Source organism: Salmo salar, chromosome ssa19 (genome assembly GCF_905237065.1).
Source record: "Salmo salar chromosome ssa19, Ssal_v3.1, whole genome shotgun sequence".
Taxonomy (NCBI): domain Eukaryota; kingdom Metazoa; phylum Chordata; class Actinopteri; order Salmoniformes; family Salmonidae; genus Salmo; species Salmo salar.
Window position 1 is genome coordinate 27,091,164 of NC_059460.1, and position 27,001 is coordinate 27,118,164.

A 27,001-nucleotide genomic window follows, 5' to 3' on the forward strand; every position below is an offset into this window, starting at 1 on the left:
CTAGTTTGTAGTCTCGGCACAGAAGCAACACGTCTGTCAGTGGTGGCTGGTGGCACTAAATCGGAGGACGGGCTCATATTGAATGGAACAGTATCAAACACATCAAACACATGCTTTCCATGTGTTTGGTACCAGTCCATTTCAATCATTACTATGGGAGGTAATGGTGTCTGTCCATTATCTCCCATTTAACAGTCTGATGAGCTCATTACTACTACTACTACGGACGTATACGTGCTTGCGTGTGTGTTTACTTGCTATGAAACACCACAGTGACACACACTTATAGCCTATAGAAGAAAAACAGTGTTTGTTATCTCTCCCACTGAAGTCAGTGAATAATGAAGTCTGTAATAAACAAGTTTCTATGAGGTGAATATCAATGAATCTCTCTCTGGATGCTCAGTCATCATTACGGAGAGAGCTGAGCACTGTGCGATGCCAATTATGTAACGGTGGTGCAGCACAGGAGCAGGTTAATGACTTTAATAGGCCCATATGCACGTAACACACACATGTGCACACACACACCAAATTACTTTAAAGCTAGAATCCTTAATTGAAACAATAACAAAATGACACCCAGCCTTTGTTTCGGTAAAAAGCTGGGGGATAGGCCTGTAGAAATGCTTGAGAAATGTAACCACTTAAATTCATAGACAGAGCTATGGATGCAAAGACTGACCATCCATTATATACAAAATATAGTTTTAATCATGTTTTGAGGATATACAGTATATGTTTACATTTACTTTGTTTACAAACATTGGAGTAAAACAATCTTATTTTCTGGGTTCTGATGAGGTATGACAGTTAAACTAAGCTCACAAGGCATTTATATATAAGTCCAAAAATGGATGTAGGAACTATGGATTCTAGCATTAGTAGTCTTGGGGACTTCCATCAACTCCTGATAGGACATCACAATACAAACAGAAAGGTAGCTAGCTATTGCTGTTCGGTGGAGAAAAGAGGGACACAGGGATTAGCTGTGAAGAGGGACACCGGGATTGGCTGTTGTCTCAGTAACACTCCATCCTATTGGGTGATTGTAAAAGCGCATTTCAGAATATCTAATATAATGTTTGCGTTGCAAGCAGACAGCATTGCAGACATTGCATTGCATCACTCAAAGGTTGTGTGCCACGTCATCAGATTGATATATCACAGAATGTAGTTCGCTGATATTTAAAACATCTATCCAGGCATCTGATATCTGGTATATGTCTGCAATGTAGTCAGCACGGAATGCAATCATAATCTAGTGCACTACTTTTGATCAGAGCCCTACGGATCCTGGTCAAAAGGAGTGCACTAAATAGGGAATATGGTGCCATTTGGGACACAGACTCTTTATTCAGTTGATATGTTTACTTCCAACCAGAATACAATGTCAGTGTCTCCGTTTATTCAAACCCATAAATATAACCACAGTCTAAATTGTGAAGATTATTATTTTATAACCAAAGAGAGAAAACAGGTGTTTGGTGAAAAATAATGACATCCATTTTGACAAAAAAACTCCCACTGTATTATTTGAGTCAAACTAATTTGTTCCTGGCCTAGATTTCAACTTTCTTCATCATTCTATTTTGACAGAAACAGACTAAATTAATGTGTTATAATAACAACATAAACTAATCACAGAGAGAAGGATTTATTTTTTCACATAAAATGTGGAGATATCCAACCATATGATGCTGTCAAGTCTCAAAGGAACATTTTGCTTGTTTGCAATGTATTCTGTTTAAAAGCGGTGCAAAACATTGGGATGCTGGACACAAGCAGGGATGATGAGTGCAATCTAGATGAGATTGTCGATGTATCAGCAGTGGGCACAGAAAATTACACGTTTGACTGATTCAATCGGAGAGGACTTCACTTTATCCATATGAACGCACTGCTGCCGAAATTAGACGGATTAAAAGTCCACGCTTCTAACACCCGGGCTGCAGTAGTTGCTGGGAGTGAAACTTGGCTCGATGGGTCAATTGAGGACAATGAGGTTGAGCTACCGGATTATAGCATTCATAGAGTTGACCGAACCCGAAACATTGGCGGTGTGTGTGTTTTTACTAGGAATGATGTGCATTTTAACCCTCATTCAAATCTGAAAACGGATGGTCTTGAGGTTGCATGGGTAGATATACTGATTCCTAAATGTCGTACTATAATTGTTGGTGTGTGCTATCGGCCTCCTAAGCAAAATAATTTATACGATTTACTTGAATCGATTGCTGTTATCATAATGTATTTGCTGATAAGGAATATATTCAGCTTGACGATTTTAATACAAATGTGCAGGTATCACCCAAGAAAAGTACACTAGTAAATGCCCTGTATAACTTTAATGTGTTATTTGGACTGAAACAACTAATTGTTGACCCAACCCGGGTGTGTATTGACAGTAAATCAACTTTGGATTTGATTATTGTATCAGACCAAGAGAACGTCTTTCAGTCAGGGGTCATAAATATTGGTTTTAGTGATCATATGGTAACCTATTGTACCTGTAAGAAATCCAAAATTCTACTTGAGCCAGGTAATAACTACATGGAGGTACGGTCTATGAAACAACACTCAAAGGAACGTTTTGTAGAAGTACTTTGACATTTGGATTGGTCTCTAAACTGTGATGATGTTGATCAAGCTTTTTATCTTTTTAAAAATATGTTTCTGTCTGCACTCAACTCTCTGGCGCCGAAGAAACAATTTCGAATCAAACACCGGTTCGGGAAATGGAGCACTTCCGAGATCTTAGACCTCATAAGGAAAAGGGATCGCTGCCTGGCCAAATTCAAAAGGACAAATCTCCAACAAGATTATGATGGTTATATTAACTGTAGAAACCAGGCAAGATACAAAATGGATAAGGCCAAATCCAAACATTACTTAGACGCTGTTCATGACAATTTACATCAGCCTCATAAACTGTGGAAAATATTAAAGGACATTTGCTCAAAAACTCCCCATAAGGTAAAATCATATAGTATTGGCCTGGCTATTGATGTTTTATGCTATGACCAGCCAAAGGTTGCACATTATTTTAACAATTTGTTTTACCACTATAACCTCATTTCTGGTTAAGAAGTTACCGACTTGCTCTGGATACTATGGTCAGTCTTTCATTAACAACTTTTACCATAGCAAAGGTATCACAAATGATTTGTTTGAGCTGTGTATGGTAACAGACGACAGAGTTTCCAATCTACTATGCTTAATGAGCACAAACAAAGCAACTGGGCTGGATAACCTTCCTGCAAGATTCATGAAGGATAGTACTTGTGTCAATGCTGAAATGATAACGCATATTGTAAACCTTTTTATTAGTAGTGGTACATTTCCAAATTATCTCAAAACAGCCAAGGTGGTTCCACTCCACAAGAAGTAAAACAAATGTAGGAAACTAGGCCTGTGTTAATCCTCAGCACCTTATCCAAAGTTGTTGAAAGATTAGTTTTTAATCAACTTGAGGGATACCTTCTCGAGCACAAACTTCTTTATGAACTCCAATCTGGCTTTAGAACAGCTCATTCCACTGATACTTGCCTTATCCACCTTTTTGATCCCGTCAAGCAAAAAAGTGAGAAGGGGAACTATACAGATATGGTCATGTTAAACTTGCAGAAAGCTTTTGACACTATGGACCATGATATTCTCCTGATGAAACTAAAATGCATGGGTCTAAATGATGGAGCAGTGAATTGGCTTAGGTCTTATCTGACCAACAGAACACAAGTATGTAATGTTGGTGATGTTCTGTCAGTGGCCAAAGAAATATCCTGTGGAGTACCACAGGGATACATTTTAGGGCCTCTCTTATTTCTTATTTATGTTACTGATATGCCAGATACAGTAAAGTGCAAACTCCTGCTTTATGCTGATGACTCTGCCATACTGATATCAGAAAAGGATACAGTTTACATAGAGGAGGAGACTGACAACAAATTGTCGCTGCATTTGGGAAAAACTGAATCGATTTTGTTTGAAACAAAATGTAGATTGCTTAGGGCTGACAAGATAAAGGTAAACTGTGCAGGCAATGAGACTGAATCTAAAACAAGTGTAACTTACAGTGCATTCGGAAAGTATTCAGACCCTTTCACTTGTTCCACATTTTGTTATGTCACAGCCTTATTCTAAAATTAATTCACTCTACACACAATACCCCATAATGACAAAGCAAAAACTGGTTTGTAGAATTTTTTGCTAATGTAGAATTTTTTGTAAAAAATATATCACATTTACATAAGTATTCAGACCCTTTACTCAGTACTTTCCTGAAGCACCTTTGGCAGCTATTACAGCCTAGAGTCTTTTGGGTATGATGCTACAAGCTTGCCACACCTGTATTTGGGGAGTTTTTCTCATTCTTCTCTGCAGATCCTATCAAGCTCTGTCAGGTTGGATGGGGAGTGTCGCTGCACAGCTTTTTCAGGTTTCTCCAGAGATGTTTGATCGGGTTCGAGTCCGGGCTCTGGCTGGGCCACTCAAGGACATTCAGAGACTTGTCCCGAAGCCACTCCTGCGTTGTCTTGGCTGTGTGATTGGCTGTGCCTTGACCCCCGTCTGAGGTCCTGAGCGCTCTGGAGCAGGTTTTCATCAATGATCTCTCTGTACTTTTCTCGGTTCATCTTTCCCTCGATCCTGACTAGTCTCCCAGTCCCTGCCATTGAAAAACATCCCCTCAACAAGATACTACCACCACCATGCTTCACCGTAGGGATGGTGCCAGGTTTCCTCCAAATGGAGGAATTCAGGCCGAAGATTTCAATCTTGGTTTCATGAGACCAGAAAATCTTGTTTCTCATGGTCTGAGAGACTTTAGGTGCCTTTTGACAAACTCCAAGCAGGATGTCATGTGCCTTTTACTGAGGAGTGGCTTCCGTCTGGCCACTCTACCATAAAGGCCTGATTGGTGGAGTGCTGCAGAGATGGTTGTCCTTCTGGAAGCTTCTCCCATCTCCACAGAGGCACTCTGGAGCTCTGTCAGAGTGACCACCGGGTTCTTGGTCACCTCCCTGACCTAGGCCCTTCTCCCCCGATTGCTCAGTTTTGCCGGGGGGCCAGCTCTAGGAAGTCTTAGTGGTTCCAAACTTCTTCCATTTAAGAATGATGGAGGCCACTGTGTACTTGGGGACCTTCAATTCTGGCAAGTTTTTTTGGTACTCTTCCCCAGATCTGTGCCCCAACACAATCCTGACTTGGAGCTATATGGACAATTCCTTCAACCTTTTGGCTTGGTTTTAGCTCTGACATGTAGTGTCAACTGAAGGACCATATATAGACAGGCATGTGCCTTTCCAAATCATGTCCAATGAATTGAATTTACCACAGGTGGAAACATCTCAAGTATGATTATTGGAGCTCAATTTCGAGTCTGAATACTTATGTAAATAAGGTATTTCTGTTTTTTTATTTATAATACATTTGCAATCATTTCTAAAAACCTGTTTTAATTTTGTCATTATAGGGTATTGTGTGTAGATTAATGAGGAAAAATTTGAACTTAATCAATTTTAGAATAAGGCTGTAACGTAACAAAATGTGGAAAAAGTCAAGGGGTCTGAATACTTTCTTGCACTGTATCTTGGTGTGTCCCTAGATCACTCCCTTTCTGGAGACCTGATTACTGCTACTTTCTAAAATGGCAAACAAATAGACATGTTTATATCGTAACACTAGGTATTTTAACATCAAAGTTAAGAAACTGCTTGTCTCAATCTTGATTCAGTGTCATTTTGACTATGCCTGCTCTGCTTGGTATAGTGGGCTATCAAAAAATATAAAAAAGAGAATGCAGGTCATGCTAAATAATGTCATCAGGTATATGCTGAATGTCCCCCTTAGTCCCCTTATATAGGGGTACAGGAGTTCCAGGAGGTGGGCTTATTGCCTTTGCAGTCCAGAGTGGACCAACTTAAACTTAATCATATGTTAGACATCTTAAATGATTGTGTCCCAGGTTGTATGAAAAGCCACATTTATATGGTCTATAACCAACACAGTTACAATACCAGAGCGAGTGTTATGTACTGCAAGGAGCACGTTTTTCTATACATGCATTTGTCTATGGAATAGCCTCCACTTGGAGATCAAGCAAAGTAAAGGGAAAATAGCTTTAAAAAGCAGGCTAAGGTTTTCATTTGGACAAGGTTGTCTAAATAAGAGAAACCACTCCACTGCCCCTTGTGCCCCCTACTGCTGGTCAGGTGTATTTATTAGAATGATAGGTATGATGTGCAATTAATAGATTGTTTTTTTACCTGTACAGGATCAGTGTCCTGAAATTGGGACAGTAGCTGCTCAATATGTGATATGTCACTAGAATGGCATTGTAAACAACAGCCAACTATCCAGGACATAGACATGTCTTATATCGTCAGAAAGCATAAATGATTGTTAATCTAGCTGCAGTGTCCAATTTACAATAGCTATTACAGTGAAAAAATACCATGCTGTTGTTTGAGGATAGTGCACAACAACAAAACATTTTTATCAAGGCAACTGGTTTGATACATTCACCTCTGACGGTAAATAATGAACTTACATTCAGTAATCTTGCTCTGATTTGTCATCCTGTGGGTCCCAGAGATGAAATGTAGCATAGTTTTGTTTGATAAAATAAATTGTTATATCCGAACACGATCCATGTTGTATACGCCGTTTTTCATTAATTCTGACTCTTTAAACTTGCAACCAAACACTTTATGAAATATAAATCGGCAAAACACGAATTAACCAGGTCAAGTTTGGTTTCTGTGCAATCCTCAGACACTGTAGAAGGCAACCAAACTTGTTCCATCATTCAACATTACGTATTGGCGACACGTCAATTAGCCCATGATGGTCAGCCGTCATTACGCATCATTGAGACAAGCAGTGTTCACTTGATTGACAGCCATCATGCTAGAGCTGTGCGCAACATTGTTCATTCTCAAGGGGAAAGTAAACAGGACGCACAGTAGTTTACGTTACGGAGTGATTCGTTTTCTTCTACAAACTTTTCTCAAAACTGAAAAATGGAAAAGCTAAATCTAAGTCAAAGTATACAAATGTGGATGTATTATCGCTCTCAGTGGTGGGTGTAGCTGGTGTATGGATGTCAGGCGCAGGAGAGCAGAGATGAGTGGACAAAGCACTTTACTGAGGCAATTACGTGAATAGAACGCAATCGCGTCACAAAAAACAAATGCCCAAAGAACAAGTGAGGCAGCACAAAGTACAACAACCAACTACAAAGTACCGGCTGCCACAAAGCACGGGTACCACAAAGCGTGCCAACCTTGACAATAAACAATACCCCACACAGACATGGAGGGAACAGAGGGCTAAATACACACAGTACTTATGTGGAGATGTAATCCAGGTGTGCAGGAAAACAAGACAAAACAAATGGAAAATGAAAGGTGGAGCGGCGATGGCTAGAAGACCGCTGACGTCGACCACCAAATGCCGCCCGAACAAGTAGAGGGACCGACTTCGGCGGAAGTCGTGACAGTACCCCCCCTTGACGCGCGGCTCCAGCAGCGTGCCGACACCGGCCTCGGGGACGACCCGGAGGGCGATGTGCAGGGCGATCCGGATGGAGACGGTGTAACTCCCGCAGCATTGAAGGGTCCAATACGTCCTCCACCAGGATCCAGCATCTCTCCTCCGGACTGTACCCCTCCCAGTCCACGAGGTACTGAAGGCCCCTCGCCTCGAATCCAGTATGGAGCGAACGGAGTACGCCGGGACCCCCTCGATGTCCAGAGGGGGCGGAGGAACCTCCCGCACCTCAGACTCCTGGAGCGGGCCAACCACCACCGGCCTGAGGAGAGACACATGGAACGAGGGGTTAATACGGTAATTGGGGGGAAGCTGTAACCTGTAACTCACCTCGTTCACTCTCTTTTCAGGACTTTAAATGGCCCCACAAACTGCGATCCCAGTTTCCGGCAGGGCAGGCGGAGGGGCAGGTTTCGGGTCGAGTGCCAGACCCGGTCCCCCCGAACACCGGGTCCTCACTGCGGCGATGGTCTGCATTGGCTTTCTGGCACAGCACGGCCCGCTGGAGGTGAACATGGGTGGCATCCCATGTCTCCTCTGCGCACTTGAACCAGTCGTCCACCACAGGAGCCTCAGTCTGACTCTGATGCTAAGGCGCCAGAGCCGGCTGATACCCCAGTACGCACTGGAAGGGGGAGAGGTTAGTGGAGGAGTGGCGGAGCGAGTTCTGAGCCATCTCGGCCCAGGGCACCCCAAGAGTAATGGCAATAAGACCGCAGAAACCTACCCACATCCTGGTTCACTTTCTCCACCTGCCCATTACTCTCGGGGCGAAAATCCAAGGTAAGGCTGATCGAGACCCCCAGACGTTCCATGAACGCCCTCCAGACCCTCGACGTGAACTGGGAACCCTGATCAGACACTATATCCTCAGGCACCCCGTAGTGCCGGAAGACGTGCGTAAACAAGGCCTCCGCAGTCTGTAGGGCCATAGGGAGACCGGGCAGAGGAAGGAGACGGCAGGACTTAGAGAAATGATGCACAACAACCAGGATCGTGGTGTTTCCCTGTGATGGGGGAGATCGGTAAGGAAATTGATCGACAGGTGCGACCATGGCCATTGTGGAACGGGTAAGGGGTGTAGCTTACCTCTGGGCAGGTGCCTAGTATACTGGGCGCACACCAAGCAGGAGGAAACATAAACCCTCACGTCTTTAGCCAAAGTGGGCCACCAGTTCTACCCACTCAGACAGCGCACCGTCCGACCGATGCCTGGATGACCAGAGGAAGGTGATGTGTGGGCCCAATAGATCAGCCGGTCACGGACAGCAGACGGAATGTACAGACACCCTGCGGTACACTGGAGGAGAGCGGGCTCTGCACATAATGCCTGCTCAATGTCTGCATCCAGCTCCCACACTACCAGCGCCACCAGGCAGGAGGCCGGGAGTATGGGAGTGGGATCCATGGGCCGCTCCTCTATGTCATACAGCCGGGACAGTGCATCTGCCTTTCACATTCTGGGAGCCTGGTCTGTAAGAAAGGGTGAAAACAAAACAGGTGAAAAACATGGCCCACCTTGCTTGGTGAGGATTCAGTCTCCTCGCTGCCCAGATGTACTCCAGATTGCGGTGGTCAGTCCAGATGAGAAAAGGGTAATTATGAGGAGATGTAAACCAGGTGTGCAGGAAAACAAGACAAAACAAATGGAAAATAAAAGGTGGAGCGACGATGGCTAGAAGACCGGAGACGTCGACCGCTGAACGCCGCCCGAACAAGGAGAGGGCCCGACTTCGGCGGAAGTCGTGACAATTGCAGAAAACTCTGAGTGAGCACAGTTTTGATTCTAACGCAGAATAAATGTTTTTGGAAGGAAAAAAAATCACTTTTAGATCAGTAAGTAAAATACGTTATTGCTTCTCATCTTAATAACCTCTTACATCTAGACGTTCCGCTAGCGGAACACCTGCTCCAATATCCAATGATGGGCGTGGCGCGAAATACAAATTCCTCTAAAATCCGAAAACTTCCATTTTTCAAACATATGACTATTATACAGCATTTTAAAGACAAGACTCTCGTTAATCTAACCACACTGTCCGATTTCAAAAAGGCTTTACAGCGAAAGCAAAACATTAGATTATGTCAGCAGAGTACCCAGCCAGAAATAATCAGACACCCATTTTTCAAACTAGCATATAATGTCACAAAAAACAAAACCACAGCTAAATGCAGCACTAACCTTTGATGATCTTCATCAGATGACAACCCTAGGACATTATGTTATACAATGCATGCATGTTTTGTTCAATCAAGTTCATATTTATATCAAAAACCAGCTTTTTTACATTAGCATGTGACGTTCAGAACTAGCATACCCCCCGCAAACATCCGGTGAATTTACTAAATTACTCACGATAAACGTTCACAAAAAACATAACAATTATTTTAAGAATTATAGATACAGAACTCCTCTATGCACTCGATATGTCCGATTTTAAAATAGCTTTTCGGTGAAAGCACATTTTGCAATAATCTAAGTAGATAGCCCAGCCATCACGGCTAGCCATTTAGACACCGACCAAGTTTAGCCCTGATCAAACTCCGATTTACTATTACAAAAGTTTCATTACCTTTGTTGTCTTCGTCAGAATGCACTCCCAGAACTGCTACTTCAATAACAAATGTTGGTTTGGTCCAAAATAATCCATCGTTATATCCAAATTGCGGCGTTTTGTTCGTGCGTTCCAAGACACTATCCGAAATGGTAAATCAGAAGATTGGCGCAATTCGTGACAAAAGATTTCTAAATATTCCATTACCGTACTTCGAAGCATGTCAACCGCTGTTTAAAATCCATTTTTATGCAATTTTTCTCGTAAAAAAGCGATAATATTCCGACCGGGAATCTCCATTTAGCTAAACAGAGGAAAGAAAACAAAGCTTTCGGTCGACGCGGGCACGAGCCTGAGTCTCACAGTACTGTAACCAGCCACTACCCAAACGCGCTACTTTGTTTCAACCAGAGCCTGCAAAGCCACGATTCAGCATTTTGCCGCCTTCTGAGAGTCCATGTGAGCCGTAGAAAGTGTCACGTAAGAGCAGAGATCCCCTGTAATTGATAGAGATAATCAACAAGGCCAAGAAATGGTCAGACAGGGTACTTCCTGTACAGAATCTTCTCAGGTTTTGGCCTGCCAAATGAGTTCTGTTATACTCACAGACACCATTCAAACAGTTTTAGAAACTTTGGAGTGTTTTCTATCCAAAGCTAATGATTATATGCATATTCTAGTTTCTGGGCAGGAGTACTAATCAGATTAAATCGGTACGTTTTTTATCCGTCCGTGAAAATACTGCCCCCTAGCCATAACAGGTTAATGCAGTTGCCTGTTAGGGCTAGGGGGCAGTATTGACACGGCTGGATAAAAAAACATACCCGATTTAATCTGGTTACCACTCCTACCCAGTAACTAGAATATGCATATACTTATTACATATGGATAGAAAACACCCTAAATTTTCTAAAACTGTTTGAATGGTGTCTGTGAGTATAACAGAACTCATTTGGCAGGCAAAACCCTGAGACATTTTCTGACAGGAAGTGGATACCTGATGTGTTGTATTACCTTTAAACCTATCCCATTGAAAAACACAGGGGCTGAGGAATATTTTGGCACTTCCTATTGCTTCCACTAGATGTCACCAGCCTTTACAAAGTGTTTTGAGTCTTCTGGAGGGAGATCTGACCGAACAAGAGCCATGGAACGATGATGGCCCATTAGACACCTGGCGCGCGAGTTCATGTTGGGTACCCTCGTTCCAATACGTTATAAAAGAGTATGCATTCGTCCACCTTGAATATTATTCATGTTCTGGTTAAAAAGGCCCTAATGATTTATGCTATACAACGTTTGACATGTTTGAACGAACGGAAATATATTTTTTCCCCTCGTTCATGACGAGAAGTCCGGCTGGCTTACATCATGTGCTAACGAGACGGAGATTTTTGGACATAAATGATGAGCTTTTTTGAACAAAACTACATTCGTTATGGACCTGTGATACCTGGAAGTGACATCTGATGAAGAGAATCAAAGGTAATGGATTATTTACATAGTATTTTCGATTTTAGATCTCCCCAACATGACGTCTAGTCTGTATCGCAACGCGTATTTTTCTGGGCGCAGTGCTCAGATTATTGCAAAGTGTGATTTCCCAGTAAGGTTATTTTTAAATCTGGCAAGTTGATTGCGTTCAAGAGATGTAAATCTATAATTCTTTAAATGACAATATAATATTTTACCAATGTTTTCTAATTTTAATTATTTAATTAGTGGTGCTGACTTGACTGCCGGTTATTGGAGGGAAACGATTTCCTCAACATCAATGCCATAGTAAAACGCTGTTTTTGGATATAAATATGAACTTGATAGAACTAAAAATGCATGCATTGTCTAACATAATGTCCTAGGAGTGTCATCTGATGGAGATTGTAAAAGGTTAGTGCATCATTTTAGCTGGTTTTATGGTTTTGGTGACCCTGTCTTTGAATTGACAAAACATTACACACAACTCTTGTAAATGTACTGTCCTAACATACTCTAAATTTATGCTTTCGCCGTAAAACCTTTTTGAAATCGTAAAACGTGGTTAGATTAAGGAGATGTTTATCTTTCAAAGGGTGTAAAATAGTTGTATGTTTGAAAAATTTGAATTTTGACATTTATTTGGATTCAAATTTGCCGCTCTTGAAATGCACCTGCTGTTGATGGAGTGCACCACGGGTGGCACGCTAGCGTCCCACCTAGCCCATAGAGGTTAAATTGTTGCATATTCATTTGAGATATTTTTCTTTGATTTCTTTACATAAGTATATATGTGATCAACCTGCTCAGATCGGCCTTATGTAGAAACATTTTAAGACTCAGAGCTACAAAATGGTATATCATACACTACAGTTGAGGAACAATGGGAAAGTAATTCTGCTTTGAAAGTTAATAAACTTGTAAACTCACTTTTGAGAAACTGGCCTGTTTTGGTACTACTACTGGAGAGCCCTTCTTTGTCTACACCCATTCAGCATCGTTCACACCCTCTTAAGCTTTAGCCGAACCCATCTCTTTAAGGGTTGATCCGAGCTCTCTATAGTAACAGCAGTCAAGCACCCAAGCTAACTTGCTAGGCACTTCCAGACACAAATGAGAGAACAGCTCACTGAACATTACTTGCCCTAGCAGAGCTGGTTAGGCTGTTATGTTATCCAGAGCGTTGTTGACTGGAACAGTGCTGTCAGATTGTCCATTCGTAAATTCAGAGCGTTCAGAGCGCACACAGGACACTCTGGTCGATGAGTAGGGTTGATCCGAACGTTCTGACCTCACAACGGCAGTCAAGCACCCAAACTAACTGGCAAACATTGGCTTACTTGCTAGCTACTTCCACACACAAATGAGAGAACAACCCACTGACCATTTTCTCGCCCTAGCAGAGCTGGTTAGGCTGTTTTCATGTTATCCAGAGAATTGGTAACTGTGCTTCTGGCAACAATTTAATTACACTTTTTTGCCGACGTTTACTGACACTGGCCATATTCAACGGGTGTTGAGCGTTAGTAAATTCCTCAGTTATTCTGCGCTCTGGCAGTCTCAGACGAGAGTGCTCTGAAATCGGAGCAGATGGCCAGACTGAATTTACGAACACATCCGAAATGGTTACTTGCATAGTGAAGTCTTTTGTTAAGACATTTAGCTAGCTAGCTAGCTAGCTATGTAAACAATGAACCATAATCCCAACTCATGACATTGTGGTAATCCCAATTCATGACCAACCAGGTTCAGTGTTAGCTAGCTAACATTAGGCAATAGCTAGCCAAGCAAATGGCTCTGAGAGACAAATTATAAGATCATACACGTAACGTTGGCTAGAGAGCCAGCCAGCTAACGTTAATGTCCATTGCTCGTGTCCATTGCTCATCTTTCTTAGCCCAAGCAAGTCTCTTCTTATTATTGGTGTCCTTTAGTAGTGGTTTCTTTGCAGCAATTCAACCATGAAGGCCGGATTCATGCAGTCTCCTCTGAACAGTTGATGTTGAGATGTCTGTTACTTGAACTCTGTGAAGCATTTATTTGGGCTGCAATTTCTGAGGTGCAGTTAAGTCTAATGAACTTATCCTCTGCAGCAGAGGTAACTCTGGGTCTTCCTTTCCTGTGGCGGTCCTCATGAGAGCCAGTTTCATCATAGCACTTGATGGTTTTTGCGACCTTCAAAGTTCTTGATATGTTCTGTATTGACTGACCTTCATGTCTTAAAGCAGTGATGGACTGTCATTTCTCTTTGCTTATTTGAGCTGTTCTTGCCATAATATGGACTTTGTCTTTTACCAAATAGGGCTATATTCTTTATACCACCCCTACCTTGTCACAACACAACTGATTGGCTCAAATGCATTAAGAAGGAAAGAAATTCCACAAAGGAACTTTTAACAAGGCACACCTGTTAATTGAAATGCATTCCAGGTGACTACCTCATGAAGCTGGTTGTGAGAATGCCAAGATTGTGCAAAGCTGTCATCAAGGCAAAGGGTGGCTACTTTGAAGAATCTCCAATATAAAATATATTTTGATTTGTTTAACACATTTTTGGATACTACATGATTCCTTATGTGTTATTTCATAGTTGTGATGTCTTCACCATTATTCTACAATGTTTTTGAGTGTCTTATCGCCTATTGGTCCACATATTTCATTATAGTGATTGTGTTCCCCATACTCTATATAATCCATATGTTTCTAGATATGTGTTGTGTATTTGATTCATTGATGCAGGGCTCACCTGTTAAAGTATTGATGCAGGGCTCATCCCCTGTTAAAATAAAGGTTAAATAAAATAAGTAACAGTATACTTGAGTTCTAATTGATTTAAAAAATTCTCAATAGTGGTAGAGACTGACTCAGATGACCTCTGGGAGCCAACTCCAATGAGACCACATTCAAGTCCTCCAAGTCCTCTAACTTGGCCCTTATCTTAAATATTTCATTTCTGTGTTGGGCGGCATTGGATCAGCGTTCTCGCCACGTCTCCTGTTAGTACCTTTTATGTAAGGAAGCTTTTGATCCATCATGTATGACATTCCTGGGAGTTTGTAAACATTTTTTTTTTTATTACCGTAACATTTTGGTATGTTCTCTCTGTAGTTATGTACTTGAATATGTATCAATTGACCAATTCGGACACTTGGAGGCTACTTGGGTACATTTGGGCAAACTCGTGAGGGACACCTGGGAGACTTCATACTAAATAGTATGTAGCTCTCTCATTCTTGAGTGTATCAATCTGAAACTTTGCACACACACTGTTGCCCTGTTGTGGACAATATCTACATTTCAAAGATGATGCAAAATAAAAATAGAAACGTTTTTTTATTTTTTTTATTTACCTTTTGCCAGATCTTTTGTGTTATATTCTCCTACATTCATTTCACATCTCCACAAACTTCAAAGTGTTTCCTTTCAAATAATATCAAGAATATGAATATCCTTGCTTCAGGTTCTGAGCTACAGGCAGTTAGATTTGGGTATGTCATTTTATGCGGAAATTTAAATGAAGGGATTGTTTTTTAATGTCGAAAATGTGAAATGGATATGGTTGATTTTTAAGGTTAGGGAAAAGTGCAGCAAATAGTGACACTTTTTAGGATGTCAATATAAATGAATGTATTTATGGTTGTTTGTAAGTTTGTCTTGCCTTTTAATCATTATATGAGTTCTTGTTATTACCATCGAGGACCACTTTGCAAACAAGCGTTTCAATTAATACTTTTAAGTAATATCCTCGGCTCCACATTGTACATTTTGTTGTCGTATGTTACCCAAAATGAATTCAATTCGAAAAAGGACAGAAAGAGAAAAAGAGAGCGAGCGAGTAAGTGAGGCAGACAGAGGAGAGAGTGACGTACATAACACAGCTTGCAACTCTGCTATGGAGGATGAGACGGACACACACACACACACACACACACACACACACACACAGGCCTACTGAGTAGCATGTGTTCATTAAAAAATACCTGTTCCAATGGGCCTCTCCAGGATAACGCAATCCCCTTTGAAGTCATGTTGATTGCAGGCAGGCAGGCTCTGGCATTTGATTGGACACAATAAATATGTTCCTGATCGTAATCAGTCTCACAGGGGGTGATCAGTCGGTGAAGGGATGGAGACTGTGGAGGGATAGAGGTCCTTCATACATACATTTAGATCAAGTTTTTTGTCCCCTCTCTACTTCCTTCTTTCCCTCTACCTTTATGTCAATGCTTATTCCTCTTGCCCCACTCTCTCATCCCTTGTCTCACCCCTTTATCTTCTCTCCTCTCCTATTCCCCCCCTTCCTCTGTTTCCACCCCTCAGTGCACCCGTCCCTGTGTGCCGCTCTTTTGCCCCATGTTCCATCCATCCAAGAATCAGTAATCACGTTGGATTCACTGTGGTAACCACACTCTGTTTTAAGGAGGGCATACATAATTAAGGAAGACTGGACCTGGAGGGAGAGAGTCACAGGAGAGAAGGAGGATGTGTGTGTACATGTGCATGTGTGTCCTGTTTGAAAACGATTGAACTTGCTACACATTAACTTATGTGTCATATCATGTTGCTTGTCCAATGATTGTATGCTGTTGAACTTATATAATGTATCATAGAAAGAAGGTAAGCTATTTACTTTTCATATGTTGCATAACACCAATACGTATGAATGGTGGAGTTGTATTTCTGGACCTACACACACCACAGCAAATTCTACAGTGTTAAATCAACACTGAAAGAGTGGGACCATATACACACTGGAACCAGTGTAAAGTGTTGGTCCCATGATTCATGAGCTGAAATAAAAGATGACATTTTCCAATGTGCAAAAAAAACATTTCTCTCAAATTTTTTGCACAAATTTGTTTACATCTCTGTTAGTGAGCATTTTCCTCTGCCAAGATAATCCATCCACGCGACAGGTGTGGCATATCATGAAACGGATTAAACAGCATGATCATTACACAGGTGCACCTTGTACTGGGGACAATAAAAGGCCACTCTAAAATGTACAGTTTTGTCACGCAACACAATGCCACAGATGACTCAACTTTTGAGGGAGCATGCAATTGGCATGCTGACTGCAGGAATGTCCACCAGGACTGTTGCCAGAGAATTAAATGTTAATTTCTCTACCATAAGCCGCCTCCAACGTCGTATTAGAGAATTGGGCAGTACGTCCAACCGGCCTCACAACCTCCAGACCACATGTATGCCGTTGTGTGGGTGATCAGTTTGCTGATGTCAACGTTGTGAACAGAGTGCCCCATGGTGGCAGTAACGTTATGGTATGGGCTATGACAATGAACACAATTGCATTTTATCGATGGCAATTTGAAAGCACAAACATACCGTCCATATGTCAGATATCCCAACTGTGGCTGGATTCCAATAAGAGTTACACATCACTTTACAAGCCAGCACAATGTGACTTGTGGGCTGTTAATTATGAGATTCGGGTTACCATATTAGTGTAAAACTAGGTTTCAGGCCATTATTGTAAGACTAGTACACAATTACAAAAATAAGGATTATACTTGTTTATAAATAGGTTCAAACAGTTGCTTTGTGCCTTTAGTTATTGTTCCATAATGCATAGTGTACCATCACAGTGACACACCCAGTTACAGTGAGGGAAAAAAGTATTTGATCCCCTGCTGATTTTGTACGTTTGCCCACTGTCACGCTTGTCGTCGGTTAAAGAGGACCAAAACGCAGCAGGTATGTGAATGCTCATCTCAACGTTTTAATGAATACAAAATGAACACCAAAATAACAAACAGAAATAATGATCGACTGACAGTCTGCAAGGCACAAGGCTAACACAGAACAATCACCCACAAATAACAAACACAAACACACCCTAATATATGGGACTCTCAATCAAAGGCAGATAGACAACACCTGCCTTCAACTGAGAGTCCCAACCCCAATTAACCAAACATAGAAACAGACATACTAGACTAAACATAGAATACCTGAAAACCAAACAGTGCCCAAAAACCCCGGAATACTTAAACCAAATGCCCCTTCAACAAAACACACCACCCCGAACCACATAAAACGAATACCCTCTGCCACGTCCTGACCAAACTACAATACCAATTAACCTTATACTGGCCAGGACGTGACACCCACTGACAAAGAAATGATCAGTCTATATATTAATGGTAGGTTTATTTGATCAGGCCCTACACCCAAACAAGGGCACTGCGTTGATCCACCTCTGGCCTGCTCGCCTCCCTACCTCTGAGGAAGCACAGTTCCCGCTCAGCCCAGTCAAAACTGTTCGCTGCTCTGGCACCCCAATGGTGGAACAAGCTCCCTCACGACGCCAGGACAGCGGAGTCAATCACCACCTTCCGGAGACACCTGAAACCCCACCTCTTAAAGGAATACCTGGGATAGGATAAAGTTATCCTTCTACCCCCCCCTCCCCCTTAAAAGATTTAGATGCACTATTGTAAGTGGTTGTTCCACTGGATATTATAAGGTGAATGCACCAATTTGTAAGTCGCTCTGGATAAGAGCGTCTGCTAAATGACTTAAATGTAAATGTAAATGTAACAGTGAGAGACAGAATAATAACAAAACAATACAGAAAAACGCATGTCAAAAATGTAATAAATTGATTTGCATTTTAATGAGGGAAATAAGTATTTGACCTCTCTGCAAAACATGACTTAGTACTTGGTGGCAAAACCCTTGTTGGCAATCACAGAGGTCAGACGTTTCTTGTAGTTGGCCACCAGGTTTGCACACACCTCAGGAGGGATTTTGTCCCACTCCTCTTTGCAGATCTTCTCCAAGTCATTAACTTGTTATGGAAAGGGGGCAGTATTTTCACGTCCGGATAAAAAAATGTACCCGATTTAATCTGATTATTACTCCTGCCCAGAAACTAGAATATGCATATAATTATTAGCTTAGGATAGAAAACACGCCAACGTTTCTAAAACTGTTTGAATGGTGTCTGTGAGTATAACAGAACTCATTTGGCAGGCCAAAACCTGAGAAGATTCCAAACAGGAAGCGCCCTCTCTGACCATTTCTTGGCCTTCTTGATCATCTCTATCCAAAACAGGGGATCTCTGCTGTAACGTGACATTTTCTAACGCTCCCATAGGCTCTCAGAAGGCGCCAGAACGTTGAATGATGACTTTGCAGGCCATGGCTGAAAAACAGTAGCGTATTTGGATAGTGGTCGATCTGAGAACAATGAGACTGGTGCGCGCGTGCACGAGAAGAGTCCATTTTACTTTCTCTGTCTTTGAACGAAAACAACGACTCCCGGTCAAAATATTATCGCTTTTTTACGAGAAAAATCGCATAAAAATGTATTTTAAACAGCGTTTGACATGCTTCGAAGTACGGTAATGGAATATTTTGAATTTTTTTGTCACGAAACGCGCCGGGTGCGTCACCCTTCGGATAGTGTCTTGAACGCACAACAAAACGCCGCTATTTGGATATAACTATGGATTATTTGGAACCAAAACAACATTGGGTGATGAAGTAGAAGTCCTGGGAGTGCATTCTGACGAAGAACAGCAAAGGTAATCCAATTTTTCTTATAGTAAATCTGAGTTTGGTGAGTACCAAACTTGGTGGGTGTCAAAATAGCTAGCATTGATGGCCGGGCTATCTACTCAGAATATTGCAAAATGTGCTTTCACCGAAAAGCTATTTTAAAATTGGACACCGCGATTGCATAAAGGAGTTCTGTATCTATAATTCTTAAAATAATTATGTTTTTTGTGAACGTTTATCGTGAGTAATTTAGTAAATTCACCGGAAGTGTTCGGTGGGAATGCTAGTTCTGAACGTCACATGCTAATGTAAAAAGCTGTTTTTTTATATAAATATGAACTTGATTGAACAAAACATGCATGTATTGTATAACATAAAATAGTCATATGTTTGAAAAATTGAAGTTTTCGGATTTTCGAGGACTTTGTATTTCGCGCCACGCCCGTCATTGGATATTGGAGCAGGTGTTCCGTTAACGGAACGTCTAGATGTAAGATTAAGGTTTCGAGGCTGACGTTTGGCAACTCAAACCTTCAGCTCCCTCCACAGATTTTCTATGGGATTAACCTCTTACATCTAGACGTTCCGCTAGCGGAACACCTTCTCCAATATCCAATGATAGGCGTGGCGCGAATTACAAATTCCTAAAAAATACAAAAACTTCAATTTTTCAAACATATGACTATTTCACAGCATTTTAAAGACAAGACTCTCCTTTATCTAACCACACTGTCCGATTTCAAAAAGGCTTTACAGCGAAAGCAAAACATTAGATTATGTCAGCAGAGTACCAAGCCAGAAATAATCAGACACCCATTTTTCAAGCTAGCATATAATGTCACAAAAACCCAGAAGACAGCTAAATGCAGCACTAACCTTTGATGATCTTCATCAGATGACACACCTAGGACATTATGTTATACAATACATGCATGTTTTGTTCAATCAAGTTCATATTTATATCAAAAAACAGCTTTTTACATTAGCATGTGACGTTCAGAACTAGCATACTTCCGGAGGAATTTGCTAACAATTTACAAAATTACTCACGATAAATGTTCACAAAAAGCATAACAATTATTTTAAGAATTATAGATACAGAACTCCTCTATGCACTCGATATGTCCGATTTTAAAATAGCTTTTTGGTGAAAGCACATTTTTCAATATTCTAAGTACATAGCCCAGCCATCACGGGCTAGCTATTTAGACACCCGGCAAGTTTAGCACTCACCAATATCAGATTTACTATTATAAAAGTTTGATTACCTTTTGTTGTCTTCGTCAGAATGCACTCCCAGGACTGCTACTTCAATAACAAATGTTGGTTTGGTCCAAAATAATCCATCGTTATATCCGAATAGCGGTGTTTTGTTCGTGCGTCCCAGACACTATCCGAAATGGTAAATCAGGGTCGTGCGCATGGCGCAATTTGTGACAAAAGAAATCTAAATATTCCATTACCGTACTTCGAAGCATGTCAACCACTGTTTAAAATCCATTTTTATGCCATTTTTCTCGTAAAAAAGCGATAATATTCCGACCGGGAATGTCCATTTAGCTAAACAGAGGAAAGTAAACAAAGCTTTCGGTCGACGCGGGCACGAGCCTGAGTCTCACAGTACTGTAACCAGCCACTACCCAAACGCGCTACTTTGTTTCAGCCAGAGCCTGCAAAGCCACGATTCAGTATTTTGCTGCCTTCTGAGAGCCTATGGCAGCCGTAGGAAGTGTCACGGGACAGCTAAGATCCTCACTCTTCAATAAACAGAGACAAGAAGAACGACACCTTGTCAGACAGGCCACTTCCTGCATGAAATCTTCTCAGGTTTTTGCCTGCCATATGAGTTCTGTTATACTCACAGACACCATTCAAACAGTTTTAGAAACTTTGGAGTGTTTTCTATCCAAAGCCAATAATTATATGCATATTCTAGTTACTGGGCAGGAGTAGTAACCAGATTAAATCGGGTACGTTTTTTATCCAGCCGTGAAAATACTGCCCCCTAGCCATAACAGGTTAAAAAGGGTTGCTACTGCTCTCAACATTGCTGCCCTGAAGTTAATAGCGCTATCGACAAAGATCAGTGGGAAAAAGTTGTGATGGACTAGTTTCTGGAGGACGACCGTGGCATGCTGACTCTCTCTGACTGGAAGTAAATCAGACGATGATGAAATCCCTGATTTTGGTAGAAACGTTTTCATTGAACCAGACATTGTAGAGTCTTCGGATGACAGTGATGGGGAAGAAACGCCGATCAACAGTGTGATGACGGGAAGAAGTTGACGGAGTTTTTAAATCAGTGGAATGCCCGGTGTAAGCAGAGAGACGTTTGCCAAATGCAGAGAGAGTCTAAAAGAGAACACAGAAGGCTGTTGTATAAAACAACGGTCTCAGGATTACTTCTTCAAACTAAGGGCAGCCATGGCATCCATGACAGAGAGGGAGAAGCGTTCATCCATGTATACGGGTCAAAGTTGATTTCATTGCAAGGTAAAGCATACTATTAGCTAGCTAACATTAGCTGGCTGGCTCACTAGCTAACATTGCGTTTGATCTGTGTAGTAATATTTTTCGTATCTTAGAAAGACATTTGCATTGCTAGTTGTACCCTAATGTTAGCTAGCTAACATTGAAACTAGTTGGTTAACTTTAGTTCCTGCAGATTCATGCATGGTGCATGGTAGTATGAGTTGGGATTATGGTTAATTGTTTAGCTAGCAAAACATCAACAACAAAAAAAGACTCCCCTATGCAAGAACCCATTTCACTGTACCGTTTACACCTTTTGTATCCTGTGCATCTGACAAATACACTTTTTTGTTATATAGTGTGTGTTTACCAGAGACGGTAATGTGAAGAACACCACGACCTGCACCAAAATCAGATTAGGATATAGGCCAAGGACTACATAAAGTGTATTTTAGCTACAACTTTACCCACTTTTAGTCTTGAATCTTTGGTTGTTTACAGCATTACCTTATTCACTCTGTTTAGCACATGGCCTCACATGTGAATCCTTAAAGAGATGGGTGGGGCTAAGGCTTAAGAGGTTGTGAACGATGCTGAATGGGTGTAGACAGAAGAGCTCTCCAGTAGATGTACCAAAATATTCATGAACCATTTTCAAAAAAGTGGGGTTAATCAACTATCAAAGCCGAATTACCTTCCCATTGTTCCTCAACTGCAATGAGATGCTTTGTCTGGCTCTGTGTCTTTACTTTTATCCAATGTAAAAAAAAAGTCAATTTAGGGGCCTTCCAGGTGGTGCAGTGGTCTAAGGCACTGCATCACAGTTGCTAACTGTGCCACTAGAGATCCTGGTTCGAGTCTAGGCTCTGTCGCAGGTGGCCACAACCGGGAGACCCATGGGGCAGCACACAATTGGCCCAGTGTTCTTCCGGGTTGGGGGAGGGTTTGGCCAGCAGGGATGTCCCTGGGGATGTCGGCAGGGATGTCCCTGTCCCTGTGGTGGGCCAGGCACAGTGTACGCTGACACTAGTGTACGGTGTTTCCTCTGGACACATTAGTGTGGCTGGCTTCCAGGTTGAGCATGCATTGTGTCAAGAAGCAGTGCAGTTTGGTTGGGATTGTATTTTGGAGGATGTGTGGTTCTCGACCTTCGCCTCTTCCGAGTCCATACGAGAGTTGCATCGATGAGACAAGACTGTAACTACCAATTGGGGCGAAAATACTGTTTCAAGATGTTCTACATAGGACTGAATCCAGATGGTGGGTCACATACAGTGTAAAAACCCCAAACCCCTTTGTTATAACCTCATTCTAAAATTGATTGAATAGTTTTTTCCCCAAATCAATTTACACACAATACCCCATAATGATAAAGTAAAAACTGTTTTTTAGAAACTTACGCTAATTTATATTAAACATTTTTTTAAATGAAATATCACATTTATTTAAGTATTCAGACCCTTTACTCAGTACTTTGTTTAAGCACCTTTGGCAGCAATTACAGCCTAAATTCTTCTTGGGTATGATGCTACAAGGTTGGCACACCTGTATTTGGGGAGTTTCTCCCATTCTTCTCTGCAGATCCTCTCAAGCTCTGTCAGTTTGGATGGGGAGCGTCGCTGCACAGCTATTTTCAGTTCTCTCCAGAGATGTTCGATAGGGTTAAATTCCTGGCTCTCGCTGGGCCACTCAAGGACATTCAGAGACTTGTCCCAAAGCCACTCCTGCGTTTCATCAAGGATCGCTCTGTACTTTGCTTCATTTATCTTTCCCTTGATCCTGACTAGTCTCCCAGTCCGTGCTGCTGAAAAACATCCCCACAGCATGATGCTGCCACCACCATGCTTCACCGTAGGGATGGTGCCAGGTTTCCTGCAGACGTGAAACTTGGCATTCAGGCCAAAGAGTTCAATCTTGGTTTCATTAGACCAGAGAATCTTGTTTCTCATGGTCTGAGAGTCTTTGGGTGCCTTTTGGCAAACTCCAAGCGGGCTGTCATGTGTCTTCTACTGAGGCGTAGCTTCCATCTGGCCACTGTACCATAAAGGCCAGATTGGTGCAGAGATGGTTGTCCTTCTGTAAGGTTCTCCCATCTCCACAGAGGAACTCTGGAGCTCTGTCAGAGTGGCCATCGGGTTCTTGGTCACCTTCCTGACCAAGGCTGTTCTCCCACGATTGCTCAGTTTGGCCGGGCGGCCAGCCAGCTCTAGGAAGAGTCCTGGTAATTCCAAACTTCTTCCATTTAAGAATGATGGAGGCCACTGTGTTTTTGGGGACCTTCAATGCTGCAGAAATGTTTTGGTACCCTTCCCCAGATCTGTGCCTCGACACAATCCTGTCTCGGAGCTCTACGAACAATTCCTTCGACCTCATTGCTTGATTTTTGCTATGACATGCTTTGTCAACTGTGGGTCCTTATATTGACAGGTGTGCCTTTCCAAATCATGTCCAATCAATTGAATTTACCACAGGTGGACTCCAATCAAGTTGTAGAAACATCTCAAGGATGATAAATGGAAATAGGATGCACCCAAGCTCAATTTCGAGTCTCATATCAAAGGGTCTGAAAACGTATGTAAATAAGGTATTTCTTCTTTTTTATATACATTTGCAAAGATTAAAAAAAAATGTTTTCACTTCGTCATTATGGGGTATTGTGTGTAGATGGATGAGGAAAAACATTATTTAATACATTTTAGAATAAGCCTGTAATGTAACAAAGTGTTGAAAAACTCAAAGATTCTGAATACTTTCCAAATGCACTGTATATACTGTACATCTCCCATATGGCATGTCTCTTGTGATGTAGTTAACAGTGTCCCCAGTGAAAGTTGCGCCCCTGATCTTTGCCATTGATGAATAGCGTTAACTTTTAATTTTATTTGCTGATACCTTACGGTCAAATTTTGGCACCAGTAGAGTAGCTATCTAGCTGTATAAACCACGCTCCTCTGTAACCACACCTTCTCCGATGTTGTTTACAAGGCGGTACTTCTTTAAATGAGGTAAATATGTTACCATTGGTGTATTAAAATTAGAGTTAAGGTGATGTCACCTTGTCCCCTTAATAATGAATTCAAGTGTTTGACATGGGGAGAGAAGTACATTTATGATTTAAAAAAATGCAATGTACAAGCAACAGTCAAATTTCATACTTTAATCTGAGTTCCTTCAAATATCATCCAATTTCATGAAAAACATGGTTTCAACTGTTAATGACATTTAAAGAACTTGTTTTTATTTGCAACATATTCACTTAAGTGCTCACTTGGTTGAGGCAATATAAAGGAAGTGGATGAGTGCAACAACCATGTCTCTGTCACTAACAAATACAGTCATGGGTGCTAACTACACAATTTACTTGAAAGGTAAGGTGCTCTGGAAAATATTCAAGTAAGGTTTTACAAATCATATGAAATCAAATTGATTTATATAGCCCTTCTTACATCAGCTGATATCTCAAAGTGCTGTACAGAAACCCAGCCTAAAACCCCAAACAGCAAGCAATGCAGGTGTAGAAGCACGGTGGCTAGGAAAAACTCCCTAGAAAGGAAAAACCTAGGAAGAAACCTAGAGAGGAACCAGGCTATGAGGGGTGGCCAGTCCTCTTCTGGCTGTGCTGGGTGGAGATTACACTAAGCGATGTGTTAATTTAACACTGGTTCCAGTGTGTATATGGAATTTGCTGCACACACACACACACACACACACACACACACACACAGGTGTGAAAGTGCTGAGTGATTTCCCACCTGCTTGGTGACTTCAGGTTAGGGCTAATGAGCTCACCCTTCAGATTCCTCTGAGGGAGAGCTGTGTGTGTGTGTGTGTGTGTGTGTGTGTGTGTGTGTGTGTGTGTGTGTGTGTGTGTGTGTGTGTTTGAACCTCTATTCCACCTACTTCGCACACACTGCTTTTCATCTCCCCACTACTTAAATGCGTCAGAGCTAGCCCAAGTCCTTTTCACTCCACTCTGTCAAGCGAATCAAAAGAGATATTCCAAGGACACTCAAAGCTTATGTGAGTATTAAACAATGTGCTCGTTGATTAGATATGGGATGGTCCTGAAGCGATTGAATATTCAGAAAGAGTGCTCTACTTCTCTATACTCTTTCTATACACACACACACACACACACACACACACACACACACACACACACACACACACACACACACACACACACACACACACACACACATGCGCTTTCACACACACACCAGAGGAGGCTGGTGGAAGGGGTATAGGAGGATGTGCTCATCATAATGACTGGAATGGAATCAAACACATGGAAACAATACGTCTGACTCCCTTCCATTTATTCCATTCCAGCCATTACACTAAGCCCATCCTCCTACATCTCATCCCACCGGCCTCCTCTGACACACACACACACACACACACACACACACACACACACACACACACACACACACACACACACACACACACACACACACACACACACACACACCCTCTCCTGTTGTCTCTCTCTTCGTTCTTTCTCTCATGCATACATAAACATACACTCTTTCCTTGTGTCTGGGGGAGGAGTTGTGAAGGCCTATTTCTTTCTCCCACTTTCTCTCTCTCTCTCTCTCTCTCTCTCTCTCTCTCTCTCTCTCTCTCTCTCTCTCTCTCTCTCTCTCTCTCTCTGTCTGCCTTCATTTGTTCTTCCTTTGGCTCTCTCTCATGAGCGTATTTTCTCCCCCAACTTCTCTTCCTCTTTCTCTGCAGGATCTCCACTGAGTCGCACTCTCCCAAGCTGCAGATCCGGAGCCACAGCTACCTGCGTGCGGTGAGTGAGGTTTCCATCAATAGAAGCCTGGACAGCTTGGACCCGGCAGGGCTGCTGGCCTCGCCCAAATTCCGCTCGCGAAACGAGAGCTACATGAGAGCCATGAGCACCATTAGCCAGGTTGGTGGCCCTGGGGGCACATACGTCCCCCTGCTCCGTCCCCTAACCGGCTCCTGTCCTTTCTTACACCCAACAGCCATGCAAGGGGGAGGAAAAACCAACCCCAAATCATTCATCGAAAAAGCTAACATCAACTCCAAACCAACCTCATACCAACACCAAATCAAACCCTATCCAACCCCTAATCAACTATCAGACATCCGTCCAGCAACCACGCCATCTGAGCGGCTATTTAAACCAAACCATCTCCACACATTCAGGTGTTGTTTCCTTCAGGTCTGATGATCAGAGTCAAATTCACAGTGCTAATTAGACTACAAGAAATACAGCTCTTCTTTTCCTTGATCCCCCCCATCATCCTATCTGTCTGTTAATTCCTCCTCTGTAGACTCCAATGACGTATAGAGAAATACTCAAATTAGGTCTTTCTCATTAGAGCTGAAACAATGTTTTCATTTTCAACAGCCAGGAAACACACATGGACTACACTGCAGGAATGTAGGTGTAT

General features: G+C 42.0%; 1 protein-coding gene across 3 annotated transcripts in view; it reads left to right on the plus strand.

The window, feature by feature from the left end:
* LOC106578647 (disks large-associated protein 1) overlaps positions 1–27,001 on the plus strand; it is a 287,047-nt gene that overhangs the window by 160,739 nt on the left and 99,307 nt on the right. For 2 of the 3 annotated variants that reach the window (XM_014157684.2, XM_045702178.1), the window contains exon 5: positions 26,313–26,493. In XM_014157684.2, coding sequence (XP_014013159.2) covers positions 26,313–26,493 — 181 coding nt within the window. The remainder of the gene's footprint in view (positions 1–26,312; positions 26,494–27,001) is intronic. The other variant, XM_045702177.1, reaches the window with a different exon arrangement.